This window comes from Aquarana catesbeiana, linkage group LG05 (genome assembly GCF_042186555.1).
Source record: "Aquarana catesbeiana isolate 2022-GZ linkage group LG05, ASM4218655v1, whole genome shotgun sequence".
Taxonomy (NCBI): domain Eukaryota; kingdom Metazoa; phylum Chordata; class Amphibia; order Anura; family Ranidae; genus Aquarana; species Aquarana catesbeiana.
In genome coordinates, this window is record NC_133328.1 from 440,174,382 (window position 1) to 440,194,849 (window position 20,468).

Genomic DNA, 20,468 nt, shown 5'->3' on the forward strand with positions numbered 1-20,468 from the left:
TGTAAAGTGTGTTGTTTTTACTAGTTGATCTCTAAGTTTCTCATCCCTGCTTAGCAGGGATGAAAAATGTAGAGACCGCTCCCTGTGCCGTTTATCGGCTTTTCCTCTACTCACAAGGCGCGAGTAGAGGACAGCTGATCAGTGGCTCTCCTGACAGGGGGGATCTGTGCTGATAATCAGCGCATTGATTATCAGTGCAGATCCACCAGGGATGCCCACTAGAGCCCACCAGGTATGCCAATCAGTGCCCATAAGGGATGCCTGTCAGTGTCACCTATCAGTGCCCATCAGTGCTGCATATAAGTGTCTCATCAGTGCCCATCAGTGCAGCCTCATCAGTGAAGGAATAAACGTACTTGTTTACAAAATTTTATAACCGAAACAAACAAAAACCCTTTTTTTTTTCCAAATTTTTATTATTTTTTTTTTATTTGTTTAGCAAAAAATAAAAAACCCAGTGGTGATCAAATACCACCAAAAGAAAGCTCTATTTGTGTGAACAAAATTTAAAAAATTGTGTTTGGGTACAGCGTTGCATGACCGCACAATTGTCATTCAAAATTTTTCTTGGCTGTCGCTTGGTAACTTGAAGTTTCAGCTCCCTCCATAAATTTTCTATAGGATAAGGGTCTGGAAACGGGCTAGGCCACTCCATGGCCTCAATGTGCTTCTTCTTGAGACACTCAGCAGCTGATGATGGAGAATCTTGTCTCCTGGTACTGTTGGACCTCAGTGCAGCGTTCGATACAGTGGACCACAATACTCTACTCATCCGCCTCACAGAGGTAGCAGGAGTCACAGGTTCATATCTACAGTGGTTCGCATCTTTCTTAGGGAATCGCTCTCAGACAGTGAAACTAGGAGAATTCTACTCTGAAACCCGTGCAATCTCTTGTGGAGTCCCTCAGGGTTCACCCTTGTCACCAGTGCTCTTCAACATCTACATCCGCCCACTCCTCAAAGTCATCAGAAAATCGGACCTCTGCTTCCACTCATACGCTGATGATACCCAACTCTACCTCCGCATCACCGGAGAAAAAGACCACCTTCAGCAACTAGAAAAATGCCTTACTCTGATAGACGACTGGATGACTACTAGCTCTCTCAAACTCAACGGATCAAAAACAGAGATTCTTCTCCTACACAGAAACCAAAATTCCAAAACTAAGACCCCATGGACACCTCCCACCATCTTTGGACAGACCATCTCGCCAAGCACCAAAGCCATGAGTCTCGGAGTCATTTTTGACTCAGAAATGTCAATGGATGCACAAATAGGATCAGTAGTCAGCGGATCTCACCATCTCCCCCGCCTGCTACGTAGACTCATCCCATTCGTGCCAGAAGAGGACAAAGCAGCAGTAGTTGGAACAATCATCAATTCCAGACTCGAATACGCAAACTCCCTCTACATAGGACTACCCCATTATCAGCTTGCGCACTTACAACTCATCCAAAACACGGCAGCAAGACTGTTAACAGGAAAAAAACCCTGGGAATCCATCTCCCCTTCCCTGAGGAGCCTACATTGGCTAACCGTAAAGAATCGGATCACTTTCAAGACCCTCTGCCTCACCCACAAATGCATATACGGAAACTCAATACCTATGCGAGAAAATAAAACGCTACACACCGAATCGCAGTTTTTGATCTTCTAACCATAACCTCCTCCTTATTCCAAAAATCCGCTACAAAACAAAGGGAGAACGAAGATTTGCAGTCCAAGGACCACGGCTATGGAACGCTCTACCTACTCACATTCGCATGGAAGAAAACCATCAGGCCTTCAGAAAGAAACTCAAGACCTACCTCTTCTGAGAAGCTTGACAACACAGGACGGATCCAGCGTCTTGAGGCGATTCAGTTCGCAACTGCAGCGCTATACAAATCATTCATTCATTCACTCCTTTGTTACCTTGGTGGTATGTTTTGGGTCATTGTCATGCTGGAAGACCCATCCATAACCCATCTACAGTGTTCTGGATGAGGGAAGAAGTTTCTCATCAAGATTTTACAATACATGGCCATGTCCATTGGTCCCTCAATGTGGCAAAGTCGGCCTTTACCTTTAGCAGAGAAACAGCCCCAAAGCATAATGTTTCCACCTCTCTGCTTGACTGTAGTGATGGTGTTTCTTAGGGTCATAGTCAGCATTTTTCTTCCTCCAAGCACAGCGAGTCAAGTTAATGCCAAATAACTCAATTTTGGTCTCATCTGACCACAGCACTTTCTCCCAATCCTTCTCTGAATCGCTTACGTGTTCATTGGTAAACTTCAGATAGGCCTGTACATGTGCCTTCTTGAGGGGGGCCTTGCGGGCACTGCAGGATTTCAATTCCTGGCGGCATATTGTGTTACCAATGGTTTGGTGACTGTGGTCCTAAATGCTTTGAGATCATTCACAAGCTCCTCCCGTGTAGTTCTGGGCTGATCTGTCACTTTTCCCATGACCATCCATGAGGGTGAAGTCTTGTATGGAGCTCCAGACCGAGGGCGATTTGGTTATTTTGTATTTCTTCCATTTGCGAACAATCGCTCCAACAATTGTCTCCTTTTCACCAAGCTTCTTGCTGATGGTTTGTAGCCCATTCCAGCCTTTTGCAAGTCTACAATCTTGTCCCTGATGTCCTTTGATAGCTCTTTGGTCTTGCCCATGATAGTGCGTTTTGAATAGAAGAAAGGGATTCTGTGGACAGGTGTCTTTTATACACATAACGAGTTGTCGGCAGGAGCACCTTCCTAAATTGACAGGACTAATCTGTGTACCTCATGAGCACATACTGTAGCCAGTCTGTGGGAGCCAGAATTATTGTTGGTTGGTAGGGGATCAAATACTTATTTTATTCACTGAACTTTAACTCAATTTATAACATTTGTATCATTATAGACCCTTCTTTTTTTTTTGTAAATGGGCAAACTTACAAAATCTGCAGGGGATCAAATAATTATTTTCCCCACTCTATATCAGGAGTGGATCCAAACAAAATTTTTTTCTCTTTTATGCAATTTGTACATTGGTAATTGATCAATAAAAACTATTATTTGCATTGTTTTTGCAATTTATATCATGCACACATAGTCGCATGAAAATAGTTGACTTTTTCCACATGTTTGAATAAACATAAGAGCGTCATTCAAACAGCGTCTACAGATTAAGGTACTAAACCTTGTAAAAACAATGTACTGAGGAAAAGGTAAGCACACCCTTAGCCTCAGAAGCTTGTATTGCCTCTTTAGCAGAAAGGATTTCTTGTAGGCATAGGGCAAAACTGACTGCAAGTCTTTGACATTGCCTTCATAAAATTGTTGACCACTCCTCCTCCTAAGTTGCACAATGGTTGTGGGTTTCCCATTTCTAATCCCCCTATAACATTTCAATGGAATTCAAATCAGGGCTTTGACTAACCCATTCCAAAGCTGTAGTCTTGCTCTTATGTTCTTTTTGGACCTCAAAGGCTTTTTCATTGCAGAACTCTCGTACAGGTTAAATTAATGTGATCTCTTTCTGATTTCAGATGCCTGCACTTTGGCAGCAACTGTTGCAAAAGTTACCTACAGATCCTGCAATTACATTTTGGGGTTCTTGGAGACCCTTTAAGTATCAAACGGTCAGCCCTTGGGCTGAATTTGCTGGGTCAGCCAGTCCTAAACAAATTCGCAATTGTTTGAAATCCATGGTACTTTGTAGGTTTTTTTTTTTTACTTACAGTATAAAGTTTGAGCTCAAATAAATTTGTGAACCTTTGAAATCCATTGCCAGACTCTTAGGCATTCACAGACTTCTCTCTGAGGGCCTTAGAAAGCGCTATTGTTCTTGGCATGGTGACACCACACATAGCAATAGCAAAAAGAAAGCCCAGACACTATATATTTGAAGTAATATAAGACACGCTCCACCTTGATATTCTCTAAGGGGGTTCTATTCACTGGAACCTAATCTGGATCACCTAATTTTAAAGTAATGAATTCAGAGTGGTGGTAAATGTACTTACTTTTTCCATATGGCAAATCTGAATTTTCATCCGTTTAGTTTAGGAGAATGAATTGAATTGATATGAATCGAGATCTAATGTTTGTCTGTTCAAATGTTGAAAAAAAATCAACAATTTCCATTGGGTGTACTTCTTCACATGACTGTACAGTATATCTATTTTGTACATTCCCTTTAGTACTTTTTAGCATTCATTTAAATGTGATACCAGTCTTGTTGAACTAATAATATCTTTTCATTTTGTGTATTTGTTCAGAGATTTCCAGTTTGGACACATGGATGGCAGCGAGTACATAAATAGTCTGCTAATGGAGTAAGTCACTTTGTACTTTATTTTTCATGCTTATGTAAAATTAACAGATGTGCAGTATGTATGATCTTCTTTCTCAGCTTCAGTACTGCTGCCAGTGCAAGAACTGTATTTACAGAAATTGATATGTATTATTTTCTTCTACCTAGTTGATTTCTAGTGTAAACCAAGCACTACTGTACATGAATTGTGTACGGCACATCACAAATTTTGTACAGGGTATTGCATACATTTTACTTCTGGAGGTAATTATATATAATGCTATTATTTAAATGATATATTGTTTGTAATCAATATATAGAGGGTTATTTTAAAAGATGGGGCAGTTTGGGATAGAAGCACATTCTGAACATCACTTTATAGAGGAAGGTTTAAAGTTAAAACCCACCTAGAAGTTCCATTCAGTGTCGCACAGTGGTGCTGTTTTCTGTTTGTAGGAAAATGACAGTCATTTTGTGTGCTGCAGCTTGTGAAGTGTGAATCCATTGTTCAAATGCAACGTGAATTCTGCCATAAGCAAATTTACGAGTGGCAAAAAAATTTGTTGCATTTGCAAACAGAAAAGCACTGGTCATCCTCGCATGTCAGATGAAAATGTTGAGTGTATCCCAGGTGCATTCGAATGGAGCCATAGGAAATCCACAGCACGGGCAAGTGTTGTTCTTGGAATCAACCAATGGTATGGTAAAACCATCTACACATGAAGCCATATAAGTTGCAGTCCTGGCAACCATAACAGAAGTTTTAAATATGGCATTAATTCCTGCTGTTAATTCTGTAACTACTGACCACTTAGGCCACGTGCACACCTGAGTGATTTTCAGCTTGTAAAATGCTCAGCTCTGAAGCTCCAAAATGACCAACAAGCAAAATTCTATTCATGTCAATGGCCCCTGTTCACGTATGTCAAAACACAACAATCCAGCGCTCAATGGGTTAGAAGCAGACAGTCCCACAGCAGATAAAAAGTACTAATAAATAATTTTATTCAATCCTTGAAGTAATAAAATCCAGTCCTATGTTAAAACAAAGGAAATGGAAAGGGAAGCTTACGATGTCACCCAGAGTCCACTGAGCAGCGAGGAGCCGATAATGTCCGGATTGAGTCAGTTATCTTACAGCCGAATGGAGGGGGGCGGCCGCCAATACCCCTGCTGTTTTGCAGCCCAAGATGGAACACGCTCGCCGGCGTGTGAATAGTGATCCGACATGCGGGGAGAGGAGACCGGAGCAGCGCTTCAGCGGGAAGGTGGAAAGAGCTCCGTTCCGTATGTCAGTGACGTCAGTCCAGCTGAGACACTGACGCGGGTGAGGGAGAAAGCCGCGATGCTGCAGTGGGATAGCCGTCAGTCTCTCCTCTATACACAGACACATCACAGGCTAAACGTTGCAATGGGAGTATGTAACCCACTGCTAAAAGTCAGAGGTGGGTTGTTGAACTGAGATGACACTCAAAACTGACACTCAAAACTGCCAATGTTCATCAGAGATGGTTGTCATGATTGGTGATAGTAGATGGGATGTGGTGGCTCGCAAGCGGTATTAAGGTTGCCTTGACAACGGGTTTCACGCGCATGCACTTTATCACAGTCAAGGAGATAGGCAACTGGGAGATTGAAATAGTCTGAGGAGGTGGGAGGTTACCCGAGCAAGGGGGCAGAGTAATTCAGATCACTATCGTTAACCCCTCATTGCTCAGTAGATGTGCAATAAAATATGATATACATATAATTAATCCTATTACTACATGCCATACAGTAAACCATACAATAAAAATCTATTCAAATAAGTAAAACTAAATAAAAATAAAAGTAAAAATCCAAGAATATAAAGGTTTACAACTAAATCAAAATAATAATATTAGTAATAATGATAATAAAAAAATGCAGTATTATATTCAAGTATACATAATTCATAAAAAGTATACATAATTCATTAATAAAAAGACAGCCCCTTACACAGCACAATTAAATCAACACCAATATATGCGAGGACTGTACAGTTATAAATAATAAATAAAACTGTTCATCACATGCTCCACTGATTTTGTGATATACGATCTACAGTGCCCCTGCGGCCTTTTTTATGTGGGGCGCACTATACTTGCAATCATGACAACCATCTCTGATGAACATTGGCAGTTTTGAGTGTCATCTCAGTTCATCAACCCAGTTCTGACTATTAGCAGTGGGTTACATACTCCCACTGCAACGTTTAGCCTGTGACGTGCCCATGTATACAGGAGAGACTGACGACTATCCCATTGCAGCATCACGGCCTTCTCCCTCACCCGCGTCAGTGTCTCAGCTGGACTGACGTCACTGACATACGGAAAGGAGCTCTCTTTCCACCTTCCTGCTATAACGCTGCTCCGGTCTCCTCTCCCCACATGTCGGGCTGCAACACAGCAGGGGTATTAGCCTCTCCCCTCCATTCGGCTGTAAGATAACTGACTCAATCCGGACTTTATCGGCTCCTCTCTGCTCAGTGGACTCTGGGTGACATCATAGGCTTCCCTTTCCATTTCCTTTGTTTTTGCATAGGACTGGATTTTATTAATTCAAGGATTGAATACATTCATTTATTAGTACTTTTTATCTGCTGTGGGATTGTCTGCTTTTTCTAACCCATTGAGCGCTGAATTGTTGTGTTTTGACTGTCTTGATCCTTACCTTCCAGCTATGGTTATTATCCAGCTGCACTGGGTTTAGACCCCTCTCTATTGACTATTACCCCCCGCTTTTTTTCATTATTATATATGTCCACATTTTAGCGCTGGTGTTTCTTTTGTTTTTATTGCCTGTTCACATATGAGCATTCTGTCGCCTGAAGCAAAATGCTTGAAGTTCAAAAAAGTACATGGGCTTCTTTTTGGCAGATTACAAGCATTTTTGGCCCCATAGGCTTCAATAGAAACGCCTGACCTAAAATGCTTGAAAACACTCAAATAGCAGCTTTCCACCCCTAATTTCCTCTCCCTCTCCTCCCCCTAGTGCTTTCTATTGGCTAAACAAAAACACCTGAAGCTGTACTTCTAAAACGCTTTGAAAAAGCTGAAAAAAATTGATACTCTCAGGTATGAAAAGAATGGAGCCTTAACTTGTGTGTGGCAAGAACTGGCCTACTGTTTTGATGTTTGTCGCGCAACACATGATGCTCATGTTGAGTGCATACAACCTCAAGGGCCATACAACTTTTAAGTTTTCTCTATCCAGTGATGTGTGGAATGTGCTTCTATCCCGATTTTTTTTTTTTTTTTTTTTTCCAGTTTGAAATAAAAAGTTGAAAAGTTGAAATCTGCTCCACATTTTTGAATAACCCTATAGTTGTTAATCATCTTAGATCTACCCCTTGATCAGGTGGAGCTTTCTGTCTCAGGTCATCAATCTATTTCCCTAATATTAATTACTTATTTAGTATCTGTGCTTGTGCCCTATATCCCTGATGTGACCAAGCTGGTACATAGTCACAGTAAGAATACTAGCAGCCAGTTTGCAGAAATTAGTTGTGTAAATAATATTGTTCTGTTATAAAAGATGTTTGGCTCTGCTCCTACTTTTTAGCTAAGTTTACATCTATGCAGTTGCTGCAGTTTTCAGGTGCGTTTTGTGGTGTGTTCTTAAACCCACATTTTTTATGCGTTTTTGCATGTTGTTTTCATGCATTTTGCGTTTTTTTTCTTGAAAAAGCTGTAAGTAGCTGGTTGTTAGGGAGCAACCCGGGAAGCCAGCCGTCGCCTCCTGAGTCATCAGCTGTCAGCGAGGTTCCCTGCTGACAGCTGAATGTAAAAAAAGAATTGCCGGCAAAAAAAAAAAATGGCATTGGGGTTCCCTCCCAAAATCCATACCAGGCCTTTCAGGTCTGGTATGAATTTTAAGGGAAACCCCACACCAATTTTTTTTTTAAAAGATGGATTGGTACCCCCACCCCAAATCCATACTAGACCGTATGCAGGTCAGGTCACTAGACCGAGCATGCAGGTCAGGAAAGGGAGGGGACTAACAAGCCCCCCCTCCTGAACCATACCAGGCCGCATGCCCCCATGTTGAGGGCATGTGGCCCAGCTATACACAGAGAGAGAAAAAAACGCACCAAAAGCGCAACACTTGCATTTTTGGTGCGGCTCCATTGGAGTCTATTACTCGCAAATACAATCTGCTGTGTGATAAAAAAGTCACTGACCCTTTCCAAAAAACGCATTGCCATAAAATGCACAGGTGTGAACTACATCCATAGGAAACCATGTTAAATGGACTGTAATGCATTTCTGCAAAACGCACCAAAAAATGCATAGGTGTGAACCTAGCCTTAAGGAGCACAGAGAGGCTGATTGTTGTGTTTCATCGGCACATTTTGTAGCTTATTGATGGGAAGAAAACATAGGACCCAGAGTTCTTTCAGTGTAAAAAGCAAATGTTTCCGTTGTTCTTGAAGAAGGCAAATGTTATCACCTTCCCACCCGGCCTATAGCAAAATGACGGCCGAGCGGTGGCTCTCCCGGTCTGACTGGACATCATATGACGTCCTTCAGAACAAGCCACTTGTGCGCGCCCCCGGGAGCGTGCAGCTTGGCGATCAATAGTGCGGTGTGTTGCTCTGACACACCGCATCTCCGATCACGGTAAAGAGCCTTTGATGTATGCTCGTTACCACGTGATCAGCTGTGTCCAATCACAGCGTAACTAGGAATTGCCGGTTATCGATATTCCTCTATTCATGCGGACAGAGTGTGACTAGAGGGAAGCCGGTAAGTGGCTCTCCTGACAGAGAGGGGGTCTGCACTGATAATGACAGTGCAGCGATTACCAATGATGCCTATCAGTAATGCCTTTCAGTGCCTCCTCATAAGTGCCGCCCATCAGTTCCACCTATCAGTGCCCATCATTGGCACCTATCAGTTTCCATAAAGGCTGCCCATCATTACCCATCATTTCCACCCATCAGTGCCCATGAAGGCTGCCTATCAGTGCCGCCTATCAATGCCCATCAGTGCTGCATATTAGTGCCTCCTCATCATTGCCGCCCATCATTGGCACCTATTAGTGCCCATAAAGGATGTCCATCAGTGCTGCATATCAGTGCTGCCTATCAGTGCCCATCAGTGAAGCCTCATTAGCGCACATCTGTGAAGGAGAAAACATACTTATTTACAAAATTTTATAACAGAAACAAAGAAAAACTTTTTTTTTTTAAATTTTCAGACTTTCATTTATTTAGCAAAAAAAAAAAAAAAAAAAAAAACAGTGGTGATTAAACTCCAAAAGAAAGCTCTCTCTGTCTCAAAAAAAATTCTAAAAATTTTGTTTGGATAGTGTTCCATGTGTAATTGTCATTCAAAGTGCGACAGTGCTAAAAGCTGAAAATTGGCCTGGGCAGGAAGTGGGTACAAGTGCCTGGTATTGAAGTAGTTATGAAGTATTTTAACCAAAATTTGACCAAATCTTTTCCAGTGAAGTCCAGGTCCCAACTATTGTTGTACTCAACACATCCAATCAGCAGTATTTTCTGGCGAGCAAGAAAATTGAAAGCGTGGAAGATATGATTCAGTTCATTAACAGCATTCTGGATGGCACAGCAGAGGTAAGTTATGCACATTATGCCTAACAATACATAAATTATATAATAAAGCTTGAATGCCCTAAAATGGGTCTGCAGATGTCCAAACCCACAAGGACCATTATTATTTTATTATTATTATACAGTATTTATATAGCGCCAACAGTTTACGTAGCGCTTTACAACTTGAGGGTAGACAGTACAAATACAATACAATTTGATACAGTAGGAATCAGAGGGCCCTGCTCCTTAGAGCTTACAATCTAAGAGCTAGTATTTAAAGGAAGAGTAGTCCATGTAATCGAATCCCGTTTTAATAATGTCATTTACACCCTGTTCAGAGATCAAACAAAGAGTCAAAGATCCCACTGGTGTGAGAAAGTACATCTGTTTCAGTCTGTGGATCCCTTTACACATATAGTACCCACCCTATGGTTTTAATTATGTACCTCTCAAAAATTATATCTCTCTCTGGGCTGTGCCACATGGACGTTAACCAAAGGTGCAGTGATATATTGGGTTGCTTGCATTTTTGAATTTGGAAAGACTTAGGGGGTTATTTACAAAAATTGAAGCATTCAAAATCTGGTGCAACTCTGCATGGAAGCCAATCAGATTCCAGGTTTTATTGCCAAAGCTTAATTGAACAAGCTGAAGTTAGAAGCTGATTGGCTACCATGCACAGCTGCACCAGTTTTAGTAAATCTCCCCTTAGTATAATCTGCCACATAAGAGCTGGCTTATACTCTAAGCAATAACCAACAGTAAAGTGTATTGCTAATCCAGGTGGTAGCACTAAAAAATTCCACTGGCACATAGCAATTTCAAAGTGTTAGCAGCTGTTCCAGACCTTTTTAATGCTTTATGGCCCATTACTGAAGAAGTTTCTTTTATTTGTAAGCATGCATAATGTTATGTATAACCTTCAGTTTGATGTAGTAAAGTTTATTCCCTTAAACCCGAACAATGGTTTTTACTTTTTTTTTTCTTTCTTTTTATATTGTGAATATTTAAGGCTCAAGGCGGTGATGGAATACTGCAACGCATCAAGAGAGTTGCATATGATGCCCGATCTACTATTGTAGTAAGTAAACTGTATATGGTTGTATTAAAATGTAATGTTTTTCTTACCTTATGTGAATGCTGATGAAGCAGATTCTTTTTAAAGTAGGAAGCAATTGAATGTCCTTCGTAGACCTTCCAGTGCAAAATGAAATATGACCGATAAAGCTAAATCAGCATTGTCCAACACATCCTGTCTGTGTAGAAAACCCTTATGTGTCATTTTTGTGACTAACATAAGCTGAACGCATATGTTTTAGTGGCACTTGTACTTTTTTTTTTAACTGGAATTGAATTTGAATATTCTCGCTAATGGATACAGTGCTGATGATAAACTTGCTGATGCAGCTTCTTAGTGCGGTTTTTGCAGGGCTGATTCTTTTTCTTTCTCAGGTTTTTCCCCTTAAAATGGGGGAAAGCTATAGGGAGCAGACATTTGATTTCAAGGATCCTGATATTAGTGTCTGTGAGATGATCATGTACAAAAGTCTGATTATCAGTTTCTGCAACCAGTCTTTTAAATACAATGACAACATCCCTCCTTTCCCCGTTGACTAGAATGATTTTTTTTTTGTGATGTGGACCTTCACTTAAAATTTTTTCAGGGAGTGGGTACCTTTTTTATGACAGGTACCTTCTCCTATCCTCAGTTCTCACTAGGTGAGAATGATGTCCACCGCCATCCCCCCTCTGTCTCCTGAGAAAAGTCCCATGAGGCTGCAGGACCAGTTCCACAGCGGCATTGTGACTTGTGCATGTGCAGTAGGTTGTCGGCTGTGAGACCGGAGCAATTCACAGCCAGCTTCCAAATACAATATGGTGGCATCAGAGAGCGGAAGCCCAGCGAAGAATCGACTGGGAGAGGACAGTGCTGGACTCCACGGATGTGGAAACTAGGGAAGAAGGAAAAGTAAAAGTAAGTAAAGCCAACTTTTTACACAGTTTGACAGAAAGGATCACATGGGGGGAAAAAAAGCTCACAAATGCCTTTGTGCACAGGTACTTTTGGATATATGATAGAACAAGGAAAAGCATGAGTCCCTTTAAGAGAGAAGTATGGGTTTCTAAAAAAAAAACATGTATACTCACCTAGGTGAGTATCTGTAGCTCTCCCCCGATGGCTCTGCAGTGAGAACTGAGCGATCAAACACTGTTGATTGCTCAGTTCTCCCCTTCACTCTGAGCACTGGAGCACTGGAGTGCTGGGCTGTGGAAGGGCTGGCTCAGGCTCTCGGCAGCTCGCTAAGAGGCGGAGCCAGGTGCCGATCCAGGCTTCTGGGTAGATCCCGACCATAAGGTTGGGATCTTTCCAGAGCCCACGTCAGCTGACAACGGGTCACAGGAGTGTAGTACTAACTTCGCTCCTGTGATCCATAGGGGAAGTCTAGCCAAGAAAGCTTTGGCTATACTTCTACTTTAATCAAGATTTCCACCTTTACTAATAGGCACCACATCTATCTGCGTGTTAGAATCCTCAAAGATCATCTGTTTGTAGTGCCACAAAAGTTATAACTTTAAGTCTGTCACAATACATTGGGTTTTAGCACAGTAGTTAGGTCCAACTTAATAAAAACCTTGATCTCATTTGGCAAGAATAGCGCCATGCTGAAAAAGCAGTTCGTACTACTCTAGCAGCCTTGGAACTGTGAAGAAACAAAATGTAAAACAAAAAAAGGGCAGAAGGGATTTTTCCCACGAGCCACCAGAGAAATATAAATCCACTCTTCTCAAAGTTAAATATAAAATCATTAGTAGTAATTTATCACAAACCTTTTAAAATTAAAGTCCAGAAATGTAGTCAATTTATAAAAAGTGGAGGCACACTAAAAGTTAAGTCCAAGGAGATACATGCCGCCTTGTGGACTTATCTCTGTTATTTATGTCTGGTAGGTTGATGGCGCTGCTGGAGCATAGACTGAGACACTTGGGGCTGTGAGAGAGAAGAGAAGCACACACAGCAAACTGTGCTCTCCCCTCCCCTCTGCTGCTCATCACAGAAGCCTTTGTATTTTGTGAATGAGTTCACATAATACAAAGGTTTCTGTTATTGGGCAGGAGGAGGGGAGGGGTGGGCATAGCAGCTACAGTGACTCTACTGATGAAGATGCAGAGAGCAGAAGGTTCAGCATGGGGCTCCCAGAACTGCAACGATAGCATTTCTTCCGGGAGTGCAATAAAACTGTCAGATGTAAATAATAAATATAAGTCCAGGAGATATCATGCTTCTTGTTGAACTTAACTCGTAGGGTGCCTTAACTTTTTACAAAGGAAGCTGAATTCCTGGAGTTCAGCTTTAACAATCCATCTTAGTACAGTACATTATAATTATTGAAGATGCAGATTCTGGACACATATATCCTAACCCAAATACTGGTCTACGCATTTCACGGGTATTCTTTTGGAAGAACACATAACAAAAAGAGTAGTGCATCTGCAAGAGGGACAAAAAAAAGCTGTCCATCAAGGGAAAAAAGAAGAAAATCACACAAACAGATGTCTCCCAACATTTTTTTTCTCTGTTGGCAGAAAGTTTTTTTTCTTTTCTTTTTTGTGTATATTGTAATCGATTTCTCTTTTTTTTTCTGTGTTTTTTTTTTTTTCTGTGGTTTGTCACTTATATAGGGTATTATTATTGATACATAATGTAATATTCTTTTGGTTATGTGTATGTAAACAAACTCGTAGTCCTGAAGAAGCTGAATACCCGTGAAACACGTAGACCATTTGGTTTAGGGTATATCTATCCAGAATCTGCATCTTCAATAATTTTTTTGTATCGTATTCAAGATGGTTTTTAGACTTGTTTGTAATAACTTACTACTAGTGATTTCATATGACATAATGGGTGGGGATATCTGAATGATGCCTGCAGCTTCAGGCATCAATCAGATATCTTCTTTTAGAGCCAGCATTTTTTTTTTTTATCACTTTTATTCCTATTACATGTGCATGACAGGTCCTCTTTACAGGGAGATTTCGGGTCAATAAGTCCCCAGATCTCGCCTCTAGGCTGGAAAGCCTAAAAAAAACCCAAAAAACTATCCTGGTTTCCCATCTGAGCCGGCAGCATTTTTTCAAATTGAGATTCCGGGTGTTACGTCATAACATCGCACCTTGCCTCTGAAAGATCATAGAGACATCCGGGGGCCATCAGGGCCGCCGGATTCTTTATGGTAAACTTCTTCCAGGGACCGATTCCTTCTCCCTCTCGCCGATCAGAGGGGTCGGCTGATTGATCGCTCTTACAGGTAGCGGGAGGGGACATCCCCCCCCCCCCTCCCGTCGCCCTCCTGTGCTTCTCCCAGCTCACCCTTCCCATCAGCAAGAAGAAGGAATCGGTCCCTGCCGGAAGTTTACCATAGAGAATCCGGCTGGCCCGATGGCCCCCCGGATGTCTCTATGATCTTTCGGATGGCCAGGTGCGATGTTATGACGTAACACCCAGACTCTGCATTTGAAAACATGCCGCCGGCTCAGCTGGGAAGCCAGGATCGTTTTTTTTTTGTTTGTTTGGTTATTTTAGGCTTTTTAGGCTTCCCAGCCTAGAGGCGAGATCTGGGGACTTATTGACCCCAGATCACGCTGTAAAGAGGACCTGTCACACACTTGTAACAGGAATAAAACTGATTAAAAAAAAACAACGTTCAAACTAGGGATGAGCCGAACACCCCTCTGTTCGGTTCGCATCCAGAACATGCGAACAGGCAAAAACTTTGTTCGAACATGCGAACACCGTTAAAGTCTATGGGACACGTGAAAAATCAAAAGTGCTAATTTTAAAGGCTTATATGCAAGTTACTGTCATAAAAAGTGTTTGGGGACCCGGGTCCTGCCCCAGGGGACATGTATCAATGCAAAGAAAAGTTTTTAAAACGTCCGTTTTTTCGGGAGCAGTGATTTTAATAAAGCTTAAAGTGAACAATAAAAGTGTAATATTCCTTTAAATTTCGTACCTGGGGGGGTGTCTATAGTATGCATGTAAAGTGGCACTTTTTTCCCGTGTTTAGAATAGTCTGACAGCAAAACGACATTTCTAAAGGGGAAAAAAAAGTCATGAAGTAATAGTGGCTATAGTGAATTGTCGGCTATAGTGAATTGTCTATGGGAGAAAAAAAAGTGCTAATTTTAAGGGTTAATTTGTTAAGTTATTGTCATAAAAAGTGTTTGGGGACCCGGTTCCTGCCCCAGGGGACATGTATGAATGCAAAAAAAGTTTTAAAAACGGACGTTTTTTCGGGAGCAGTGATTTTAATAATGCTTAAAGTGAAACAATAAAAATGTAATATTCCTTTAAATATCATACCTGGGGGGTGTCTATAGTATGCCTGTAAAGTGGCGCATGTTTCCCATGTTTAGAACAGTCTGACAGCAAAATCACATTTCTAAAGGGAAAAAAAAAGTAATTTAAAAGTGCTAGCGCTAGTGCCGGCTAAAATGAATTGTTGGTCCGGCAATACACATAAAAGTTCATTGATAAAAACGGCGCATGGGATTCCCCCACAGGGGAACCCCGAACAAAAAAAAAAAAATGCGTGGGGTCCCCCCAAAAATCCATACCAGACCCTTATTTGAGCACGCAACCTGGCAGGCCGCAGGAAAAGAGGGGGGGACGAGAGAGCGCCCCCCCCCCCCCGAACCATACCAGGTCACATGCCCTCAACATTGGGAGGGTGCTTTGGGGCAAAGCACCTTGTTCCCATGTTGGTGGGGAGCAGGGCCCCATCCCCACAACCCTTGCCCGGTGATTGTGGGGGTCTGCGAGCGGGGGGCTTATCGGAATCTGGAAGCCCCCTTTAACAAGGGGACCCCCAGATCCCACCCCCCCCCGTGTGAATTGGTAAAAAATGTTGAGGTGACAGTTCCTATATAATGGTGGGCAGGGCCACCCGGTGACTCCACCCCCCTCTGACATACGGGGGTATGCCTATGGCTTTACCTGTGTTGTCAGAGGGGGGCTGGGTCACCTGTTTACATAAACAGGGTGACCCTGCCCCCCTCTGACAACACAGGGAAAGACATAGGGATATCCCCGTACATCAGAGGGGGGCGGGGTCACCGGAAGGCCCCGCCCTCCATAATATAAGAACTTTGACCTCAACAGAAGCGTCACACAGCGGAACACTCCCACTGAGACGGATCGTGCGGAGGTCGAAGGCGGAGAAGCCGGAGGAAGATGCCGGATGAGAAGACCGGAGAAGGAAGCGGAGGAAGAAGAAGATGGAGGAAGAAGAACACCGAAGGAAGACCAGAAGAAAGAAGATGGAAGAAGAAACGGGGAAAGAAGAAGAAATTAATAAAGGAATTGTCAAAAACCATCTCTTGTCTTTTTTTAACATTTTTGACACTTTTTTTGTGAAATGGTAGGGGTACATTTGTACCCCATTACCAATTCCCCCCGAGGGGCGGGATCTGGGGGTCCCCTTGTTAAACGGGGCTTCAAGATTCCGATAAGTCCCCCGCCCGCAGACCCCTACAATCACCGGGCAAGGGTTGTGGGGATGAGGCCCTTCTCCCCATCAACATGGGGACAAGGTGCTTTGGTGGGCTACCTCAAAGCACCCTCCCAATGTCGAGGGCATATGGCCTGATACGGTTGAGGAGGGGGGAGCGCTCTCTCGTCCCCCCCTCTTTTCCTGCGGCCTGCCAGGTTGCGTGTTCGGATAAGGGTCTGGTATGGATTTTGGGGGGACCCCACACCATTTTTTTTTTTTTTATTTTGGTGCAGGGTTCCCCTTAAAATCCATACCAGACCTGAATTTTGAGGGGGACCCCCACACCATTTTTTTTTTCTTTTTTTTTAATTTTGGCGAGGGGTTCCCCTTAATATCCATACCAGACCTGAAGGGCCTGGTATGGAAATTTTGGTTCGGGGTTCCCCTGTGGGGGAATCCCATGCCATTTTTATCAATGAACTTTTATGTGTATTGCCGAGGCGATTCATTATAGCCGGCACTAGCGCTAGCACTGTTAAATTACTTTTTTTTTCCCCTTTACAAACGTCATTTTGCTGACACACTGTTCTACACACGGGAAACATGCGCCACTTTACAGGCATACTATAGACACCCCCCAGGTATGAAATTTAAAGGAATATTACACTTTTATTGTTTCACTTTAAGCTTTATTAAAATCACTGTTTCGAAAAAACTGCCTTTTTTAAAACTTTTTTTGGATTGATACATGTCCCCTGGGGCAGGACCCAGGTCCCCAAACACTTTTTATGACAATAACTTGCATATAAGCCTTTAAAATTAGCACTTTTGATTTCTCCTATAGACTTTTAAAGGGTGTTCCGCAGCTTTCGAATTTGCTGTGAACCCAAATTGTTGTCGCTATTCGGCGAACGGGGAAACAGCCAATGTTCGACCCGAACATAAAGCCCATCCCTAGTTCAAACCACACATGTGAGGTATCCGCCGCATATGTTAGGTATCTATATACTCGGCGTAGCATCATCTTTCACATTATGCAAAAAATTCAGCTAACTTTACTGTTTTTTTTGTTTGTTTTTTTTTTTGTTAATGCATAAAATAGTTAAGAAAAAAAAAGGGTATTAAAAATTACTGCGCAAATACCATGCAAAATAAAAAGTTGCAACAACCACCATTTTATTCCTTAGGGTCTCTGCTAAAAAAAACATATATAATGTTTGGGGGTTCTGAGTAATTTTCTAGCAAAAAAATTATGATTTTTACATGTAGGAGCGAAGTGTCAGAATTGGCCTGGGTAGCAAGTGGTTAAAAAACATTAGATTAGTTCTGTGCCAATTTCATTGCCTTTAACCTGCTGCCATCCAGATAACACGTATGTGCTTTTGCTAGGGTGGGCTTGAACAGCCACATGCTGCGCATATTCGTCACTGGGTTGTTTTTGTGCTCAGAGCACGCTGTCAGCAGAGACCAAGCTGTAAAGAACAGCTCTCAGTCTCCAATAATGATCCGTTACTTGGCACGATTGGCTCCTGATCAGGTGATCTTCACTGTGACAGACAATCACAGTGGTCACATTGTTGCTGAACCTTCCCACCCTTGGGCGTTCAGAACCTTTTAAAGGGACGCTGGGGCGGGCACAAAAGGATTAAAGAACTATCCATCTGATATCCCTGTACTGATTTTGCTACATTAATAATATTAGTTCGATTTATATTTGTAACCAAGATGGAGCATACACGGACCAAACAAATTTATGCTCCCGAGTGCTAGGAATAATTAACCTGTTTCCAAATGTAAATTGGGGTGGGTTATTTAAATCAGAAGTATACTCACCTTCAATACAGCACTGGGCTGTCCCGGAGCTCCAAGCCGGCCGCTGTCAACTTCGGCAGGGTGGCCTCTGGGTACCGATCTTTGGACATTTTAATTGGCTGGGCCAGGGTGATATTGTTTCCACTTATGTGCTGGTCAGCTCAGCATTGCCGTAATTGCGCACAGGGGTGTGCATGCAGTGGCAGACTGGCAGGTAAGAAACGAATGCAGAAGAGACTATATATCTTGTCTTCACTAAAAAATTCTCTCGGTTCCCCAACTTTTTTATACCTAAAGTTCAATATTAAAGAGTTAGCCATTGTAGTCTAGGGATGAATAAGCTCAAATAAAAGTTATAATAATAATAATAGGCTTAAGCACCAGCTGCAGGATTTTTGTAGGCAAACTGGACCTGTGTTAGAGTAAGACAGTTATCCTGGTATAGTGATGGCAGGCACCACCTACCGGTAGGTGGTACATGCCCCAGGAGACTCAAGTATTCCTATGCAAAGCATTACTTTTCTGAAATCAAACATGTACATGCCCTCAATTTATATTATGGTACAGTAGCAATGCCTGTAGTGGATTTGACCTAATTGTATTGTGGGATGCAGTGCCTAGATTTCACTTTTACCAAACTCTATGCACTGCATTCAAAGGTTCTGGGGCTCCTGGGTTAGGTAGTTGGATCTACAGGCACTGTGCAGTGTCTATTAGCATAAAAATGTTGTTATTTTAATGATATGTTACTTGTAGTATGTACTTGTGTTTTGTTTTTTTTTTTTATATGATTCCTCTTATACCAAATTGTATTGAAACCGTAATGGCTGCCTTCATTTTGTAAAGCGCTGTGCAAACTGTTGTGCTATATAAATCCTGTATAATAATAATATATCTATGACTATTCTTTTCTAAACAGTCTGTGTTCAAGAGTTCTCCTCTTCTTGGATGCTTCCTCTTTGGTCTGCCACTGGGTGTCATCAGCATTATGTGTTATGGAATCTGCACAGCCGACTCTGATGACGGCACTGAGGAAATGACCAGAAAGGATGTGATTGATCCAAGTCATACAGACGAGGGCAGCGATGAGGAACAAGACGAGGACAAAATGAGAGAGCACTCTTCGGAGGTGACGGATGAAGATCAAGAAGAAAAGGATATTATTGAGAAGAAGCAAGATTAACTTTTATGAAAATTGGATTAACTAGGAATCCAAAACAAACTTATTTATTAAATTCAACCACTGACACAGCTTTATTAAGGGGGAAAAAAAGAAAGAACTTTGCTTCACTGATCCTTGGCATGCATTCAATTTACATTTTAAAACATCGGGACTATCTATCAGACATTCTAGAATTTAATAAAAGGTTTTAAAAGTAGAAATCAAATAAAAAAGAGCCTCTGTTTTTCTTAATGTTAATGTCCTAACTAGTGTCCATCCAAGGGGTGATTCTTAATCAGCTTAAATTCTCAAGTGTATATTATTCATACCACTGGAACATAACTGAATTTTTAATAACAGAGTCCATTTTGTATGCAAGCTTTAGAATTCAGCTTTAGCAATATTTTTTTTTAAATGTGTATAATGTATTCAAAGTACCTAATGGATGTATTTTAACAATAAGGTTTATGTACAGTGCTAAACCACTTTAAGAAAGTAGTATGTAACTTGCTTATGCTCTGTTTCACTGATGTTAAAGGTGCAGTTTACTTGAGCAAAGGTACTCCTTAGGTCCCTTCCTATTAATACTTTTGTTTTCAACAACTAAACCATCTATATTATAACAAACATCCCATTCTAGTCAGTCGTTTTAAAATCATGTCAGACATTTTGGAAATATTAAGCCATTTCCCTATAGTTGTGAATGAAGGGTTTGCGTAGACCCATATTCATAACCTATATTATAGTATAACTAAAGGCAAAACTTTTTTTTTTTTTTTTTTGGGATAGAGTGGAGAGGGGTTAGGACCCCTATCAGTCTTTATTGCTGTCTGTGTCCCCATTAGTTAGATTCAACCTCTCTGTTTGTTCTGTTTACCATTATCATTTAAAGTGATTGTCCCAAGAAAAGTATTAGAAGGGAAATCTTCCAATGGGGTTACACATTTTGTTGATCTTGGGGGCTCCAAGGGATTCCATTAATTTGCAAGGATTTCCTCCCACTTCCTGTTTTTGGCTATGGGACAGAAGGTAAAGGGAAATCTCCCCAATGGGACGCAGATGGAAAAAAATAAAATAAAAATACTGACAGGGGTTTTAACTTTCCCATACTCTATCCAAAATGAAGAAAAACATTTTTTGCCC

General features: G+C 41.7%; 1 protein-coding gene across 1 annotated transcript in view; it reads left to right on the forward strand.

Annotated features, from left to right (window-relative positions):
• TMX3 (thioredoxin related transmembrane protein 3) overlaps window positions 1-20,220 on the forward strand; it is a 105,278-nt gene extending 85,058 nt beyond the window's left edge. The window contains exons 13-16 of the mRNA XM_073631273.1: window positions 4,248-4,304; window positions 9,752-9,881; window positions 10,873-10,941; window positions 19,083-20,220. Coding sequence (XP_073487374.1) covers window positions 4,248-4,304; window positions 9,752-9,881; window positions 10,873-10,941; window positions 19,083-19,346 — 520 coding nt within the window. The 3' untranslated portion in view covers window positions 19,347-20,220. The remainder of the gene's footprint in view (window positions 1-4,247; window positions 4,305-9,751; window positions 9,882-10,872; window positions 10,942-19,082) is intronic.
• Window positions 20,221-20,468: the final 248 nt, after the last annotated feature.